The sequence below is a fragment of the Pimephales promelas genome, chromosome 5 (assembly GCF_988280905.1).
Source record: "Pimephales promelas chromosome 5, fPimPro1.hap1.1, whole genome shotgun sequence".
Classification (NCBI taxonomy): Eukaryota; Metazoa; Chordata; class Actinopteri; order Cypriniformes; family Leuciscidae; genus Pimephales; species Pimephales promelas.
This window is the reverse complement of record NC_142773.1, coordinates 29,214,184-29,233,485: the sequence shown is the minus strand read 5'-3', so window position 1 is coordinate 29,233,485 and position 19,302 is coordinate 29,214,184. Positions and strand designations below refer to the sequence as shown.

The following is a 19,302-nucleotide window of genomic DNA, read 5'->3' as shown; positions in this document are numbered from 1 at the left end:
GTGTAAAATTCAGTACCTACTGCTATAGATGTTGTTAATGTGAATCAAACAACAAAAGAGAATCTGAAAATCACTCACTGCTCTTGATTGAACAACTTTAGTAGCTTTAATAAGAATACATTTCTTACTTGAAAGCTGCTGTTAAATGCTCTGGCGAGGAGATAACCATGGCAGACTGTACAGCTCCCTCAGAGCGGGGTCTATGCTAATAGAGCAGAGTCCGTCAGCAGTCGTGAGCGGGGCCTATGCATATGTGACGTCACATGCCATGGCATAGAAACTGCAAACGGCTTATTCTGAGACACTGCTTATGATTTATGGGGATTAAAAAAAAGAAGTGGGTGGATTTTTACCATTATAGTGTGGTTGTGTACACTCACTGCCAATACACATATGTTCAAACACCATGTAAAAGTGAATTTTGCATAATAGGTCCTCTTTGAATATGGTAAAACCGTGCTGAGATTGAGAACACTATAAGGATCATTATATGAGACATGTGCCTTTTCTAAATGTATAACTTTAAATCATACAAGTAATGCGTTTGTGTTGAAAAATTGCATTGTGCTGATTGTTTGTTGGCATGTAGTTATCACTTCATCAAAGTGACTGACAGCTTTACAAGTATTGTATTCAGGGTTGACGACAAGGTTCTTGTTAGAGAATTGAATAGTGACATTTCTACATGTATAAATGAGGGACACTAATGCTTTAAAGTTGGTTGCTGCTCTATAAATAGCCTATATGTTCTGTACGTTTGCACTTTACATTGGAACTTTAATCACTCACCTCTGTCATTTATATTTTTCTTCATTGCTTTTATTATTTTTTATTCTGTTGTGCATATCAGTTGTCTGCAGCTCAGAGTACATTGTTAATAACAAATGATTATTATTAATATAGTGGATCAAATTGTTCCAGTAAAAAAATATTTACTAAATAAATGACAAATATAGTGCTATGTAGAACTCAGACATGGCTTAAAATAACTTGTAAAGAAATACTTTTATGCATTAACCTTTAATGCCTTCAAGATTTAAGTGCTTTTCTGTGCCATTGTGTAATAAATGCCATACAGAATACTAAATTAAAAATGTTTCAATCCATCCGAAGGCATTAGTTCATTGCTCCTGAATAGTTTACAAAAGAGATTTTGTTTTTACTTTCAAGTCCTAGTTTATTATACTCATCTGGCTAATTCTAACCCTCTCAAAATAATATAGGCATCCACTATAAAAATAGAGCTGAAATCTGAAGCCCACAGTTTCTTTCCACATCTCCTCTAAATACAACTCCTTGTTTCCCACAGCTGGCACTGTCCTTGTGATGGAATCCTTGCAATGCAATTTTACGGATAACTTGTTTTAATCAGCTAATGTCAATGTTTTGCAGACGTGACATTGAAATCATTCAGCTATAAAAGGGAAAGAACTCTTTATTTATAATTTCAACATTTTTACATAATTACCTCTGTATTCTTCTCTACTGCATTTTCATTCAGTGAAGGAAAAGATCATCAAATCATTTTGACGTACACAATCATTTGCATGTCTTTTTTATGATAATACTAATTTTGTAATGATATATTATAATTTTCTTTTTGTGGTTGTGTGTGTGACTATTTCTACTACAGCTGTCTCTGATTTAACAGTACTTTAGAGGTCAATTAATTCAATTCGATTTGATTTAGTATTGCATGTTTTGCTAGAATGTTCATTGGTGTTTTCCCAGATGCCAGTGCCTTATGAAGTCATGCCCAGGCTGTTTTTAAAAGGAGCAGAAATGTTTTGTAGAAGGACTGCAGCAATTTATATTAAAACCATCTGTTACCATGGTGACATTCACCCCTCATCTTTTGAGATATTTCTAGAACGTATTTGTGCTCATAAACACTGAATCCAGTACTAAACGTAACTACACATTATATTACCTAACAACTGTAGAAATCTACTGATCTTTTTTTATCATGCCTATTACAGTTTATAAGCCTGAATTGCAAACACAAAAGGTTAAAGCCCTGAGCTGTCACAAATCAGGGCTTATATGAGGTCACATGGTGCAAAATTACCCAAAAAACACAGACTCAATATAAAAGGCTTATGGAAACCTATCCGGCAAGATCCATTGTAAAATGTACAGTATACTGTTATAATGATTTGTAAGACAACCAACCTTATGTGCTTTAAATGGTCACATCTAAATTTTAAAATGGGTTTTATTTGAGTAAATTCAAATAGTTGGTCTATTTTAGTCAGGGTTGGGTTCAGATAGAAATAGGGATGACAATTCTGTCATGATTTTCAACTCTCATGTCATTCCAAACCTTTATAATTCCAAGACTTTATTTATTTTGAGGAACACAAGAAATATTCTATACTGGTTGGTCACTCTATTTCATGAAATCACGGCGAATTAGGAGACTAGTCCTTTTGAGCTCGCAAAAGAGTATCAAAAGTCAACGATATTACTTGTGCACTAAATTGCAAACTCTTTAAGCCATATAATAGCTTTGTCAGAGGTAAATTTAAACGGATATCACCTTCGTCAATGGTCATCAAAACGGTTTGACTATACCAGCATTCTTCAAAATATGTTGTGTTCCGCAAACAGGTTTCTAAAAAACAACACGGGTGCGTATATGATTATTATTATTATTATTTTAATTATTATTCCTAAAAGTCATTTTTTTTCACTGATAATCTCTTCTAAGTACGATTATCACACCACCTTTTTTTTAACAGATTCATTAAAACAAATTGTCCCCCAAGATTTAGTTCACAATTGAACAAGTGTTAGCCTGGCTGCGCCCTCCTACGCACTTCCGCTCAATTTCATTTGTGGAAATGAAATGAACTAGAGTCTGGTTGAACCAGGCTAAACAAGTGTGCCTTTTTATTATAAATTCTAAGTGATATGTTTTTGGTGAGTTCCTCGTATAAAACTATTGCATGGCTTCAGGAGACTTGGACTATCATGCCAATAAGATTGAAGCTTCAGTCCTCATTTGCTTTCATTTCAAAATTGGCCAGAATATTATTCAGTATATTACAGTTTCGAATAACCGTCAATAGAAAATGATTGGTGTAGTTACAGCGTCTGCCAGTGGGGGCTAAAAATGTAAAACATTGACCCCTCAAATGCAGCTGAACTCTTCGAGGATCCATTAAAAATGGCTCATAAAATAGCTTGTATGATATAAAAGACCTACAAGTGAATCCATAGTCTACAGAGTCATATCTGCCTATGACACATGACCTTTCCCATCTAAAGAAATGCAGGCATATGAAAATCAGATCCTTCTGACAGCAGCCCCCCCATCTTCTCTCTCTCTTTCTCTATCTCTCATTCCCTCTGCTTCTCTGATTCCTGCGTGGGAAGAGAGGAAATCTATTCAAGTTGAGTTTATTTTTGGCTCGCAGGAAGTCTGCAAACAGAGGCTCTTGAGTCACCAAAATGCACAAAAGGCCTTTGCATCGATTCAGTAGCTCCGCCATCCTCACTACAGCTAAAGCTGTGCCAACTGATTACACAAGTCTTGAGACAACTAAAACCCTCTTCTCTTGGCACAATAACTAAAAAAAGACTCTGGATAACCAGTACAATATGATTTGTCATAAGGTTAGCTCCAGTTTCATAGATTGTTATGAATGTTTTTTTTTTCCTTGCATTATTATTGATCATAACTAATGCGTTTGTTCTCGTAGGCTAATCCGTTTTCTTTAAACAATGTATAAATGTCAGATGGATATTGTGCTATGAACAGATCAAATTTCAGTCTATTATTCTGGTCCTTGGTATGCCATCAATCATGCTGCCTCCAAGGATATACCACCAGAACGGGATCAATATTGCTCTTTATCGGCTCATCTTTCTCGGCATGGTTACCTACGTGTATGAGCATGTATGTCCATGTTGATCATTAATATAATGATATGTGCGCCTTCATCCGTCTGTTACTTATAAATGAGCAACTGAGGAGTCAAGGCTCTCGTTTACTGCTGACAGCACTGTGGGGTTGTGGTTTTTGAAGACCCTAGGCATTCAAGGCTGAACGGAAAAGGATAGTCAGGGATAGATGGATAGAGAGGTGGGTGGATGGAGATGAAAGTGGCTGTTAAGGGGCAGACAGGGGTCATGGAACTTTCTGGGGTTTGACTCATGAATTCAGGAGAGAAGTAGTGATGGACGACATCTCCTGAAGCGGAACAGAGAGACACATTATCGCTGTGCTTTCGTTCATCATTTGACCTATTGTACATTCATGTAGTACTTCATAGTTCATTTATTTCTCCTCCCAAGTTTTTTTTTTTTGTTTTGTTTTTTTTTTTTGTCAAGAACACTTATGTTATGAATGTTGGTCTGACTGTTTTATACAAAGTTGTAATTATTTTGTTGCTGGGAAGTGGCTCGGAAAGTGTGGGGAAAATTGTTGGCTCTCCATATGTTCAAGGAGGCCTACCACAGCATTAATTCAGGGGAAAAAGAAAAACGCACGCATTCGTCATCATAGTACTCCCGTTTTATCATAATCGCTGTCTGCTAGAGAGCTCAGTCAGCTGTTATTTCAAGCATCACCAAGATATTTGGAGTAACTGTGGTGTAAGTGCTAATTGCTTCATTAATGACTAAATCACATAATGTGCAGATCACATTTTATCCCAAAATCATATGATCCCATTTTGCATGGAGCCTCTTTTTTTAACCATATATATATATATATATATATATATATATATATATATACACACAGTATGTTTGTTAAAAATATTGTATATATATATATATATATATATATATATATATATATATATATATGTGTGTGTATATATTACACTCTAAAAAATGCTGGGTTGTTTTAACCCAATTTTGGGTCAAATATGGACAAACCTGAAATGTTGGGTTAAAAATGTAATGTAAAAATTTAACCCAACGGCTGGGTTAGTCCATATTTGACCCAAAGTTGGGTTAAAACAACCCAGCATTTTTTAGAGTGTACAGTATATATATATATATATATATATATATATATATATACAGTATATATATATATATATTATATATGTGTATGTATGTTCATATATCATATACTGTATGTGTGTGTGTGTGTGTGTGTGTTTGTATATATATATATATATATATATATATATATAAAAAACTCTATTTATAATTCGATATTCGATTCTCACCTTCCATTTAAAACAAAATAACCGTGAACTGTGCGACAAAGATTGTTAAACATCCTAATTATTTATAATGGGTAGGGGGAAAAAAACATCTCCTACCAACCTACCAACTCAATTTTTAAATTGATTAATCTATTTTTTCCCCTATATATATATATATATATATAGTATTTTTTTTAATGTTTTTTCCCCATCTGTTCAGCCACTGTGAGGTGACCCTTTTCCCTCAGAGACTAATTACTCATGCTGTGTAACCTCTCTCATTAATACTCCCAAAAAAGCCAGATGGACATTTTGCCATGCAAGACTGCAGTAATCAAATAAAGTTTTTGTCACCCATAAAAATATGGCCCAACACACATTCCGGCACGAGTTCCATTCATAATGCTATAGAACACAATGGAATCAGGTCTCCATAATAGAGTATTATTGTGAAACACTGAGTTGTGAAACAAAGTGCCATAGTACTTACATAGTACTTACATACTTTTTTGTGTTTCTATTCAGGGCCGTGCAGAGACCTCTGTAGGGGCAGGTGCTCAAAGTATAAAATGGGGCACATGGAAACAAGGCTTTAAAGGGCTGTGCTCAAAATATCAATACAGTAATATATCAATACAGATGATTCTGCATCGATACAGCAGCAAATGCATTGATGGAGTTTTGAAAAGAACCAGAACAGAAAAGACAAATTTAAAGTTTAAAATTGAAAAAAAATAATTGATGTGCTCTATATATAACTCTGGGATTAGAAACTGAAGCATCTTAAGTTGTCCCAACCTGATGGCTTTTTCTTCTCTGTTATACAGAATAATAAAGAACAGCTGTTATAGTGAACTGTGTAGGACAAAATCAACGTGGCCCATGTTTCGTGCAGTAGAGTATAGTTTTATTTAATGGCATATCAGCATCTGTGGCTATTTTCATGGCAAAAACTGATTTACAAAAATACAAGAGTTACATTTTATACAATGAAAATAAAAACAAGGCAAACAGAAACAGCAATTAATACTTTACAATATTTTTAACATTAATGTGATGCCTGTTCTGTAAATTCTAAGTCCTTAAGTGAGTTTGCTGCCTTTGCTGTTGATGTTGTTACTGCTGCTGCTGATACTGCTGGAGTTGATCTGAGACTGTAGACATTAAAATAAACAGAAATATAGGGTATTAGCTGATTAAAGCATTTTTATGTGACCATGACAAGATGTAAAGATTGCTGACAGTGTTTGGAACTGGCTCACTAGTTCACTGACCTGCTAAAGCTACAGATTCTACCCAGGCTGCTATAGTATAATAATACTAGAATATAATAGTAACGTTACTAGGGCAGATGTTCACAGATGCTTCTGCACACAAAACATAAGATACTGGTAATGTGATAACTTACCAGAGTTGTGATAATCATTTTTATGTGAATTTTTTTTAATAAATAATATAATGTTTAATAATTTTGTAATAATAATAATAGTTTAAAGTACAAATAATAGTTTTTAGTCAAATAACACCCCTCCACGCCCGTGAAACTTTTCTCCCTCAAGCAGCAAGCTAACGTTACTTCTACAGCCTACATACAGCAATACAAACAATATCTCTCTGCATGCTCTCTTCACGTCGTTCTAGTAAAATAATAATAATAAGTAAACAAACATCAAAATCACTTCGCTGAGAATAGAACACCACTTACCAGCAGCCGCAAGAGTTGAAGATATCCTCTGGGAATGCGCGATTGCGCGTAGCCGCGCGAAATTACAAAATGCGTGTGCAGCGTGAGGCATCAGGTGAAAGGTCATCATGTGGGTCATTTTATTTACGGCTAAATTATTATTCATTCATTTTACTACTAGTTAGATGGGGCAGGCATCCACAAAAGTGCCTTTAAATACAAAAAAAAGGAGAGGAAATTTTGTCTTGACAAAAGGGCACTTTGGGCACCAAGGGGCAAAAGGGCAGGTGCTCGAGCACCCAACGCCCCCCCCCTCTGCACGTGCCTGTTTCTATTAACAGTTCCTATAGGCTCTATGCACGAACCCTGCTGACGTGTGTCCGAAAGAATCTCAGTCAGCTTCTTTACTTCCGGAAGCGCGTTTTGCAGGCCAAGTGTATAGCGGAAAAACTTTAATAAAATCCGTTTTTCTCAGGAGAAACGCTGATTCGCTAGTCGAATTTTGTGCGATATGAGAGAATACTAACCCTCAAAGTTGTTGATGTAGCTCGAAATATTTCATTTAAATAACTTCTCTTTTTTACTCTTGTGTGACAGCTAACTGCCTCACAGTGTTGTTAACATCATTCACGTTAACTGCAGGACGTTTTTATAAACAGCAAGTGTAATTTGACACTATCTCCACTTAACGCAAAACCGGCTTCTGACCATAGACTGACGCAGCACGGGATGTAACTGGGCGTGCTGAGACAAACCCGGAAGCGATCGTGCATAGAGGCTATTATAAGTTCTATGTTGCTACGATGTAAACGAGAGCAAAACTTAAGGTGCGTTCTATTCAACAGGGTCCCTACGCAGTGTTCACTGCTCCCTACTCCCTGAACACGGTACATCAGTTGAAGTGGACTTCGCTGTCAATAATCACTCATTTGGAATGCCCTGAAACGTCATCAAAGAAAGGCAACAACAGGGTTGCACAGATTATGATATAACTTAATTAAATGTTGTAATTTACTTTCCTTTCTAATTTAAAATCATATAGGCCTATAGATGCATTCATCACCCTAAAGCGTTCATAAATAGTCTAGTTTGTATAATAATAACATATTTATGAATCCTCAATGCGTACGTAAACTCAGACCCGTTAGAATTTTAAATTTTAAATCTCTTCCAATGGCTCTGCTCTATGGTTAGTTCTGACTGATAATGGCTGAGCACAATGACAGTTGGTTGGTTTTCGCTCTCCACTTCCTGTGAAGTGATGTACCGATGTTCCCATATTCCCTACGCCGTTTGCAGTGCCCTTCGAACTGAACATGTTCGTTCCCTTCGGACTGGAATCACACTTAAGATGGTGAAATACCCTGTGAAGTCCACTTTGCAGTCCACTTAAGGACAAAAGGGACCAACGCATTCTCACCCCAAGGCGTCACCTTTGACCATGCTTCAATATTTGACGTTTTAGGCGCCCTTTAGCGTCACTTACATGACGCGATCCTACGGCGTCATCAAACTGACGCTAAAGGAAAGCGTCAGTTACAGGACGCGGTTAGGTTTAGGTGTGGGGTGGGGGTAGGGTACATGCGATCCTAGGGCGTCATCTAACTGACGCTAAAGGGCGCCTAAAGCGTCAGATATTGAAGCATGTCCAAATGCTTCCCAAGGCGTCAGTTAGGTGACGCCTTGGGGGTGAGAATGGGCTGAAGGGACACACCTTTAGCCTCCACTCGTCTGCTAGCAAACATTATTGTTGATGCACGTCTGTTCACTTTTGGAAAATTATCTATGGTTTTTGTGATTGATTACAGTTTGTATTACTATAGATTACAGCCAAATATCTTGATTAAATGACGTATTTGTATCTAAAATGTAAAAAATAAATAAAATAAAGAAGGGACAAAAATAATACAATTTCACAGGAAAAAATACCTTTGAATATGTCATTTTGGTGATCAATGATGAGTTTTAAGGGATATAATTATTGACTACACTACAGGGAGACTTTAAAACAAAATGTATTCCTGTGATGGAAAGCAGTCTTTAGTGTCCTGATTCTTCAGAAATCATTCTAATATGCTGATTTTCTGCTCAAGAAAGATTTCTCATTATTATCAATGTTGAATAAAGTTGTGCTGCTTCATTTTTATTTTTTTTAAACTGTGACACTTTTTCAGTGTTTTTTTAATATTCATTTCTTTCAAAAAAAGCTCTGCTGACCTCAAACCTGTGTGTGTTGTGTATAGGAAAAAACAACACTGACACTGCAGTCTTATGAATGATATTGTAGAATTCATGAGGGGAAGGTGGGTGGCAGGTGTTAGTCTCCATTAGAAAGCTTTTACAGGGAATCACATCATGGCCAATCCACACTCCTCCTGTCACAATGACATATTTCCCTTGCAAACGGAATACAATTCCAGGACGTGAGCTACAGGAGCTGTTAAGTTTTTTTTTCTCATTTGGTGTCTTTCCAGAGATGACTGAGTGAAATGGCTTTACTAAGATGCGTGTAGCATTAATGCTTCATTTTTATAATGTACAGTAGAATGAGGGCACATATTATGGAATGGACCACAAAGTGCTTTCCTATTATCTGTGAATGTTTGCAGCAAATGTAATACATTATTTCAATATTTTCAAAGTTGAATTGAAATTGTAGTGATTAATAACTGCCAATTGGAGAGCTGGTTCTCATCAAGCCTAACACATGAACACACACTTCTCTAGTATCACACTAAAAATATAGTGTTTCTGTTTTACTGAGCACCACACACACATATATTATTTTCATTATCAGAACTGAGTGCTGAATTTAGAGTGTCTGAGATAAAAGCAGATGCTTATGAAGGTGGACTTTTGGAAGTTTAAAGACTTATGGGGTAAGAAGAACACTTGGCTCAAAAATATTACTTTTTTGACAATCTCCTTGATTTTTACCATTCCAATTGTTGTTGTTTTTTTGTTTTGTTTGTTTGTTTGTTTTTTGATTGTGGAATAAATTTCAAATGCACACATAACTTAACTTAAATTCAACATTATCTATTCACATCCCACACTATACTGTAAAAATGTGTGCAATGTATTATAGACGGAGATTAAAATATACAATTTTGGTTAGATATTTGAAATAAAATTTACAAAAAAATAATAATAAAACAAAAATAACAAAAATAAGTATTTATTTACATTTTTTTCCATTGAAAATAACAATGTTTCTTGAGCACCAAAGAATCTGAAGAATCTTTCTGAAGAATCATTTAACACTGAAGACTGTAAAGTAATGGCTGCTGAAAATTCAATAAATTATTTTTTAAGATATATTAAAAAAGAGAAAGAATAAATAAATAAATATATTTAAAATTGTAAAAATATATCACAATATTGCTGCTTTGTTTTGATCATAGACTATATATATATATATATATATATATATATGCATATTTTAATATAAATGTCTTTTTATATAACTTTTCTTGTATCTAGACAGAGTTATGAACAGACCATGTACTGTGGATGATGTGTATTTGGTTGATCGTGTGAATTGGATGGATGACGCTGGAGTAAAGGACATTCTGTCAGTGTGAACCTGTTTGTATCACTGGCTTTGCAATTGTCTGTCTAAAGATTTAGTGTAAATGAGCACCTCTCTTCGTGTGAGATATGAGTGTGTGGCATGTAGTTGTTTGAGATCTGTGAAATTTGCACTCCTAGCTGCAACAGCCCCATCCCATTACACTGTCACAAGGCCCAATAATAACCTCTCTAATAACAGGCTTGATTTTCTCTCTCTCTCTCTCTCTCTCTCTCTCTCTCTCTCTCTCTCTCTCTCTCTCTCTCTCTCTCTCTCTCTCAGAACAAATGTTCTTCTTCATATACAACGTCACGCAATTAGTGTGGCTGAATGAGGATGTGCTCACCATCTGCAGTTAGCAACATTTGGCTAGGTGCACAAAAAGCCAAGAGTTTTTAACAAAATTGAAATTGCAAAGTTGTTCACATGAGTGATTCAGCAGCTACATCGCATAGCTGACAAAGGGGTTTATCACAGCAAATTTTTTGTGTACAACAGATAGCCTGACCGAAAAATAAAATAATCTGTTTTGATTTTTGGGAACTTATAGCAAGCAATTGAAGGGTGTGAGCTTTCCAAGAAGAGCCTTGATAAAAGTCAGAGCTCTTACATCTGAAAAATCATCGGTACAAAAAGGAAAACGCGAGCTGATCTGTCTGGTTTTATCAACCTCATTCTCAAAACAAAAATAAATGCATTTGTATTTTATGTATATATATATATATATATATATATATATATATATATATATATATATATATACATATATACATATATATATATATATATATATATATATATATATACATATACATATTAAAAAAACATATTAACATATTTTTAAAAAACTTCTTTTTTTTTTTTAAATTTTTCAAACAATGATTGCCCGTGATTGAAATGTTGACATATTTAAATATTTATCTTATTATATATATATAATAAGATAAATATTGATTTAAGGCAACTGATAAGGCAACTTCATTGTGATTCTCAGTACAACTTTCCTTTTTACATTGTCAGTCTATCATCTACATTTTAGCTTTCTTCCCCTCCATCTGAGAAGGACAGAAAAGTATGTCAAGACTTCTCAGCCTTGAATAATCCTTTCAAGTACTGTCAGACAAAAAAAGCATTTTGAAAGCCTGACCATTGCTGGGTAATGTCAGACACAGATGTTCATTGAAATAACAGGGTATTTGATCAGATCAGCTCTGCTTGGTTAGGTTAGGGTATATATTGTTTTAATGTAAAGTGATTGTGGTTCCACTTTGCATAAAACAGGAACAAGGCCATTTATTGACTTGTTTTTTTTTTTTTTTTTTGATAGCGTGACTAAGATCATCAAAGATAAAGAAAAGCACAAGTATTTGAAAAAAAAAAAAACTTTAGAACATATCTTATATTTATGTTGGTTTTATGTTTTTAAACCATAACACCATTTTCTTACACCTAATGCATGCGAGTATGGCATCTTAAAGATTATTTTTAGTTTTTTATGTTTTTAATTTCTTTTTCAAGTTAATACAATTATTTTTGCACCACATTTTAGAATCCGAATTAACCTTGCTTTGTCATTAAAAAAAATCAAATTATCTAACATTATAAAGATTGCTCATTGACCTTGACACATTCATGAGGATTTGCAGGGTTCATCTCTATATCATTTCCTGTTTTGGTGTTCTGTGTGGTTATGCAATTTGGTCTCGCCACATATATATATATATATATATAATACATATATATATATATATTTTTTTTCAAAATCATTTCTGAATAAATTTATAGATCTGTACAAACAAAAATGGGCATCCTGTCCTTGACCCACAGAGCAAAACACATGAAAAGACTCCCATAGTGTACTCATGGTCGTTGATGTTATCACTGTGAAGCTGCTTTGATACAATCTGTATTGTGAAAAGCGCTATATAAATAAATGTGACTTGACTTGACTTATGTTTTTCTATGTATTCCCTGCAGACCATCAGGTCACTTTGGAGCCGTACTGTGTGTGGATGCCTCCGACCCTCGCTGGATGATTCCACATCTGTGATGAAAGGCTTATCCAGCAGCCGCAGCCACCACCACGTGGTGACCTGTGACACCTCTTTTGACTCCATGGGTCACCACTTGGACCACAAGCCCTACCTCATCAGCCAAATCGACAGCCCCAGCCCAGCCGACCATTCTTACTACTCCCAGAGAAGCCCCTACCAGCCTGACTGTGTGGTGCCTTACGGGACCTTCCCCCGCCGACACTACAGCTCTCAGCATGAGCTCAAGGATGAAACTGCTGTGGTTCCTTACACCGGCGGAGGTGTTTCAGCCAACAAGGGCCAACAGCGTCTCCCCATTGCACTGTTGGATCAGTTCGACCGGCAACTCCCAGTGCCTCGGGATGGCTATCACACACTACAGTACAAGCGCGCCGCCGCAGCCTTGGAGCAACGGAGCGACAGCCCCGGCCGAATCCGGCACCTGGTGCACTCGGTTCAGAAGCTCTTCACCAAGTCCCACTCACTAGAAGGCCCACACCACGGTCATGGCCACGGCAAGGGCAGCATCAACGGGGGCAAAGCAAGCCCCGATGGAGAACCCCCTGCTATCCGGCACCGCAAGCGCAGCAAGAGCCGGGAGCGCTGCAAATCGGCCGAGCCCAAGAACCGGACGCCGCCTTCCGGCTACTGGAGCTCGGATGACTTGGAACGCGAGGCCTGCCTGTTTCACCACGGACCACCAGGCGTCATGACCATGGGCCGTCACCCGGATAAGTCGCAGTCACAGTACTTTCTGGAGGCCTACAACACCATCAATGACCAGGCGCTTAAAAACTCCCGCAGCAACAACGATTTGGGCAAGTGCTCGACGTGCACAAGTATCCCGCTGAGCGTGGACGCCTCACAGCTCGTGAAGAAGAGCTCGTGGTCGTCCTCTCTCACGGTGAGCAGAGCACGTCAAGTCTACCAGAAGGCCTCGGTAAATGTAGATAAGGCTCTAGTGAAAGCAGAGGCTTGTCAGCAGGAGCGCTCATGCCAATTCTTGCAGGTATGCAAAAAGCCTTTCGATTCTCCCCTACACCCACATGCTCGCCTAACCCACCTCCACCTTTCCACCACCCCTCCTCTTCTTCCTCCTCCACCACTGGAGAGAGCCTCCAGTTTTGATTTGAGTTCTGCCGAGAAGTAAGTGCAACCCACTAGCTGCCTTACTTTCTGTTTAGCTGACAAGCATCTGTTTGGACCCATTCAATCTCTTACCGGTATTATTTCCCTCTCTAAACCTGAAAATCACATTTTTTACTAATGTTTTCCAGAAAGTTCTTATTTTATTGGGCTATTTGTTTGTTTGAGTGTATGTGTCTATGGCTACGGTCACACTGCAGGGCTTAATGCTCAATTCCGATTTTTTGACAAAAATCGATTTTTTTGCACGGCCGTTCACATTTCCAATTAAATGCGACCTTTTTTGATCTCCTGTGTGAACGTGAAATGACCCAGAAGTGACCCGCATGCGCAGAAGAGTAATCAACGGTCAACGACGTCATTGCCACAGCCCATATACAAACACAGACAATAATTATTTTATCGACGGGCAAAGTTTACACATAAATGTAAGATCTTTCCGATCCTCACAGACCTTGTCATAAAACCCGTTTAATTGATAGTGCGTGTCCTCGGCGCTCCTTGCTTTTTGTCACCGGCGGCCGCGGTGCGACACTGGTGGCTGGTGTTGCCAGATTGGGTATTTTTTCGCTACATTTTAAGGCATGTATACATGTGTTTTAGCCAGGTTTTCGTCTATAGAAATCTGGCACCCTACTGTACGAAGTTATACTGACAGAGAGCGCACGTTCACAGACACCAGAATGAACGTGTTCACAGTAATGTTCATCAGGCAGTAATACAGTATGTTTATGCACTATCGTTCATTGAACGCGTTCAGGCACAACACTGGGGAAGAGACACGTCTGCAGCGGCCCATAACAGTGCAGAAACGCGTTGGAGTTAGCGTGTTGGCTAGCTACAGGTGCGTGCATTGACGTGTGGGTCGGATATATGTGACCTGGCCGTTCAGATTGAAGTCGCATTTCAAAAGATCGGATACATATCGGATTTGGACCACATACCCAAGTGGCCTGGGTCGCATTTGAAAAGATCGGATCTGTGTCGTTCAGACTGTCATGAAAAAATCAGATACAGGTCGCATAGGGGCAAAAAAATTAGGAATTAGGTTGTTTCAGCCTACAGTGTGAACGTAGCCTATGTAGGTGGTGAGATATGATGGATCTGACGGGATGAGCAGTGTTCTTGTAGTCTTTATACATCAATTAGATCTGTGGCTTCCCAGCAAGCAATAGTCGTCATTTCACCGTCTAGGTTAACTATAGACCCAATATAGCTCTGAGTAACCCACTTCTAGCCAAAATAACCTAATATTTGCCAAAAATTACTTGCCAGATGTGTGATATTCCATCATGTTACCAAAGTCAACAGTGTTTGGGTTCATTTTTTTGACATGTTTTCTGTGTAGCCTGTGCATTTATTATTGGGCTATGGTTAGATTAATATAATACAAATTATTAGATTTTTTTAGATTATTCAAAATTAAAATGGTTGCATAAACTGCTTAGACGAGTCTTACAAGCTAGTTATACATTTTATTTTATTTTATTTTAAGACTGGTATTACCTTTTTATGTCATGTGTGTAATGCTTTCTCCGATGTGTTGAAAGTCTCAGTGTGGCCTTGTACCATGAGTGCTCGTTGTTTTGCACGCGCAAGAGCCCCCTAAAAAGAGGCCTCTAAAAAATACATATAGCACCTTTAAAGTATAGGTATTATGGTTTTGTTTGATCGGGGAATGTGTCTGTTTTTAGAATTATAATTAATATTAATCGGCCAGAAATAAAATAACATGTAAGTTGGGGTGAGATGGAACTCATTGTATCTGATATTATTTGAAGTTGTTTCTATTCCTTTTGTATACAAGGCTGCAAAGTCCTCAAAGTCTGGTTGAATAGACAAATGAGGTAACCCGTTACGCTATACATGCATTAAATGAGCGAACTAGAAAAGATCTTAAGACCACCTGCAGCGGACTGTGAATCAGAGTTTGCACGTGGGCAGCCCATACTAATTCAGAGGCTAAATTGAGCTGGCAGGATGTCACACATGTTCTCTATCATGCTCTGTCAATACAAAGAATAATTGGCATCTTTCTTCAGGGCTAAATCTGGACGCCAGTTGCCATAGTAACCGTGAGTGACAGGGCATTGCACTGTGCAGTTCTTGTTCTGAAGGTTTGTAGAAAGATTTTCGTAGACATTCAGCGAGTTTGTAAAGTTAGAATTATGTTGATTTTGTGCACTTCATACAGAAATGTATGTTTGCTTTGTATTGAAGTCAATTAATGCAGGTTTTTAGGGACGTAGACATTTAGAGGGACTCGCCCCCACAATAGTGATCAATCAGTGTAGGGCTTTCAAAGAACAATTCTTTCAATTTTACATTTTTCTAAAACGATGTACAATTTCATTACATCATTATATTCAAAGAGCAATAAGCGAGTTTTATAGAATGGTACCCGTTTCTGTGACATCTCTCCTCGGTGGCTTAACAGAACCCTTTGAGGCCTTTTTTTGCCTGTCATTTTGTGCATTCACAGGGAAAGCCCATATATGGTAAGCAGGAAGCTGAGAGCATGGTAGGTAAAGCAGATCATTCGAGTTCAGTTGTTCGATAATGCTATCAAAATTAACCTTAGTTTTGATCATGTTTTTCAACATTTGAAATGATATACAGCTAATCTTCTCAATATAACGGTCTCATCAACGGTATTTATCAGGATGGTAGTTAGTAGGGTTGCATGCTTTGGTGAGGGAAAACAAAGTGGGGTTTTTCTAATAAAACAAAATTGGGATTGCGATTAAAATGCATGTTTTAAAGAGCTCAATGTTTGCTGTAAAATGTGCATTTGAAAAAGCAACACAAGCCAAATATCTTTCAAAACTTTTCAAAGCTTCAATACTTATTTTCAATACTTCAATTATTATTTTCAAGGTCAATTATTAATTATAATTAATTATATTTATTTATAATTATAATTATTATTTTCAATTATTATTTTCAATAGTTATTTTCAATACTTCAATACTTATTTACTTAATTAATATTTTATAATAAAATGTTAGACCTTTCTAATGGTTTATAGGAAAATTAAGCTGTCTATTCAACCAAAACAGATGCATGTTGCTTGGATTGTGATTTGTGATATTGGGCTATGTTAAAAAAAAAAAAAAAAAAAATTGACTTAATATTAAGCAAGGATTGTTATTTTTTGGCAAACAAAGTTTGTCTGAATTTGTTTTGTTTTTTTTATTTAACCATATATAAATGGTTACTTTCTTAAAGTAAAACACACAGTTTGTAATCGAAAACTCTGAAAAAAAATATGACCTAAACTAGTAATATTGATTATCACTAAATAAAACTATGAAACAAATGTTGTTGTATGTTGTAATATTTCACTGTTTCAATATTTCACATATTTCAATATATAGTATTTAACATATTTAATAATAATGATAATAATTGTTAAAATATATATCTCAATGCAAGTTTGTAAACGTGTTGTATGAGTGGCATTTACTATGAACCAAGTGCTCTGAAACAATGGATTTTGAGCTGTACATATGAAAAATAACACAGTGCTGCATTTCACTCTGAAACACCCGCTGCATGAATTTGTCATTAAAAATGTGATTATCACACTAATATCATATCACGATTTCAGTGTTATTCTGATTAATCACGTGGCCCTTGTAGTTCCAGAACACAAATTTCAGAACAGCTATTATTGCGCTTTTAAAAAAGTGCTACATCAGGCTAGAATAAGCAGCTAAAGATATAAACTGAAATTCTATTAATAAAAGGAAATGGAGGCTCTCATGTGGGACACAGTCTTTCATCCCTTGAAATGATCAAGCAAAGCCCAATCTGCTGTGAGGACACTGAGCCCTGTACCCAGGTCTGCTCAACAGGATTTATCCTCAATTTCTGCTCATTAGATGCGACTTGACGAAAGGCTTGTGTGGGTGTTGGTGGTATCTTTGAAGGAAGTTTTTGTGTTTGTCGCGTCTGTGAGTTTGTGTGTGGGCAAAGAACCGGTGTTAGTGGAGTCATTCTTCCTCTGACTGCCTTTTATACACTTCCTGACGTCAAGGCCAGCCGTTTCCCCAGTAACACGAGCTCTGCGGTGATTCATATAATCACAGTGAAATTCTTTAAAGTGGGATTTTCTCTCGATGCCAGCCGAATATCTCTTTCCATACCTTAAAGCGAAACAAACACAGCAGTGCTCTCTGTTAGCATGAGTTTTGAATGGCCTTAGAATGAGCTTGCAGTTATTTGCATGCTGTCACTCTGACATTGATTTAATAATAATAGTATCAGTAATGAAGGGCCCTTTACCAAAGTACGTTTATAACATACTGGCTGGTATTAACACTAAGTTCACAATGAGTTCACCTTTGGTGTGAGGACAAGTAATCAAATAAAATAAAGCAACTAAATATACAAATATCCTGTTATACAGCTGCTGACTTATAGTTGCAGACTTTTTTACTTGATTTATTAAAATTTAGTTGTCACAATGGAAATTAAGTCTGAGTCACTGCATAAAGTTTATTATGAACCAACTTTATACAATTACTTTTGACACTTTGTTTTTAATAGTGCATAAGAATGTCCTCTGTTTTTTGCTCTTTATTTATATCATTTTTTTTAAATGATCTTTATTTTATTGATGTATTTAAATCATTTATTGAATGTTAGTTGATGTGTTGAAGTTTTAATCTAGTATTTTACTTAATATCTTGGCTTATTTCCTTTTTAAATATATTTTATTGATTTATTGTACTTATTAACATCTAATTTGCATTTAACCGATAGCCCACTTTAGCTCTGACTCAATTGGAACACTTCATACTTCATGGTTTAATACAATGCTTGTCTTATATTTTTTATCACATTTTATTACAATCTGGGCATGTGTCAAGGTTTTATTACCATTAGATAGTACGCATTTGATTACCCTAAAAAAAAACAAGTGGTTGAAAATGAATGCCTTTTTTTTGTTAGTCTGAAAACTGTAGTCCAACTTCTCATACTTTCTGAGAGTCCTATTGATGAGAGTTTGCCCTGGGAGAGCTGCACTGAGACAGATGCTTAACTACCCAGGGAGGCGTCGTTAGTGTAATCATGCAAGCTCACACCGGCAGCCTCATTAATTATCTCTGCCGGCTCAAAGAGAGGAAGAGGCTATCAGAATGAGTGTGTGTGTGTGGATATCTATGGGTGGTTTGTGGAGTTGAACGCACAGGAGGAAGTTTGGATGGTGACATGCACCTTTCGGCAGAGGTGAATGACACAGTGTCACCTCTGACCCCGCAGGTCCCTCAAGACGAGTGGGCAGGCTTTCCATTGGGGAAGGATGATGATATACCGTGCAGACGCATGCGCAGCGGCAGCTACGTGAAAGCCATGGCGGACGATGACAGCGGAGACTCGGACGGCAGCCCTAAACCCTCGCCCAAGATGCAGGCTCGACGGGCCAGCTACCTCAAAGCCACCCAGCCATCACTGACAGAGATGACCACTCTAAAGTAAGCTCTAAGATTTACATCTATAGGTATTTTATGTATTAGTATTTGTAGTGTAAAAGTTCAGCGCTGATCTGGATCATTATCGTTAACTAAAATGAAAACCATAAAAAATATGTTACTTGAATTATAATAAATGTTCAATATAGTCTTAAAGTTATTTAGTTTCAACTAGTTGTCAAGGCATAATTTTATTTCATTTTATTTTAGTTTAAATTGAAGTACT

The 19,302-nt window shown here is 36.8% G+C and overlaps 1 protein-coding gene across 6 annotated transcripts in view; it reads left to right on the top strand.

Moving 5' to 3' along the window:
• The window catches only part of dlgap1a (DLG associated protein 1a), a 112,788-nt gene that overhangs the window by 55,543 nt on the left and 37,943 nt on the right, over window positions 1-19,302 (top strand). For 5 of the 6 annotated variants that reach the window (XR_016168564.1, XM_089131269.1, XM_039678035.2 and 2 more), the window contains 2 exons: window positions 12,398-13,462; window positions 18,868-19,079. Coding sequence is in view for 5 of the 6 variants with exons in the window: in XM_089131269.1 (XP_088987395.1) it covers window positions 12,470-13,462; window positions 18,868-19,079 (1,205 nt within the window). In the remaining variant the exon portion in view is untranslated. The remainder of the gene's footprint in view (window positions 1-12,397; window positions 13,463-18,867; window positions 19,080-19,302) is intronic. The other variant, XM_039678034.2, reaches the window with a different exon arrangement.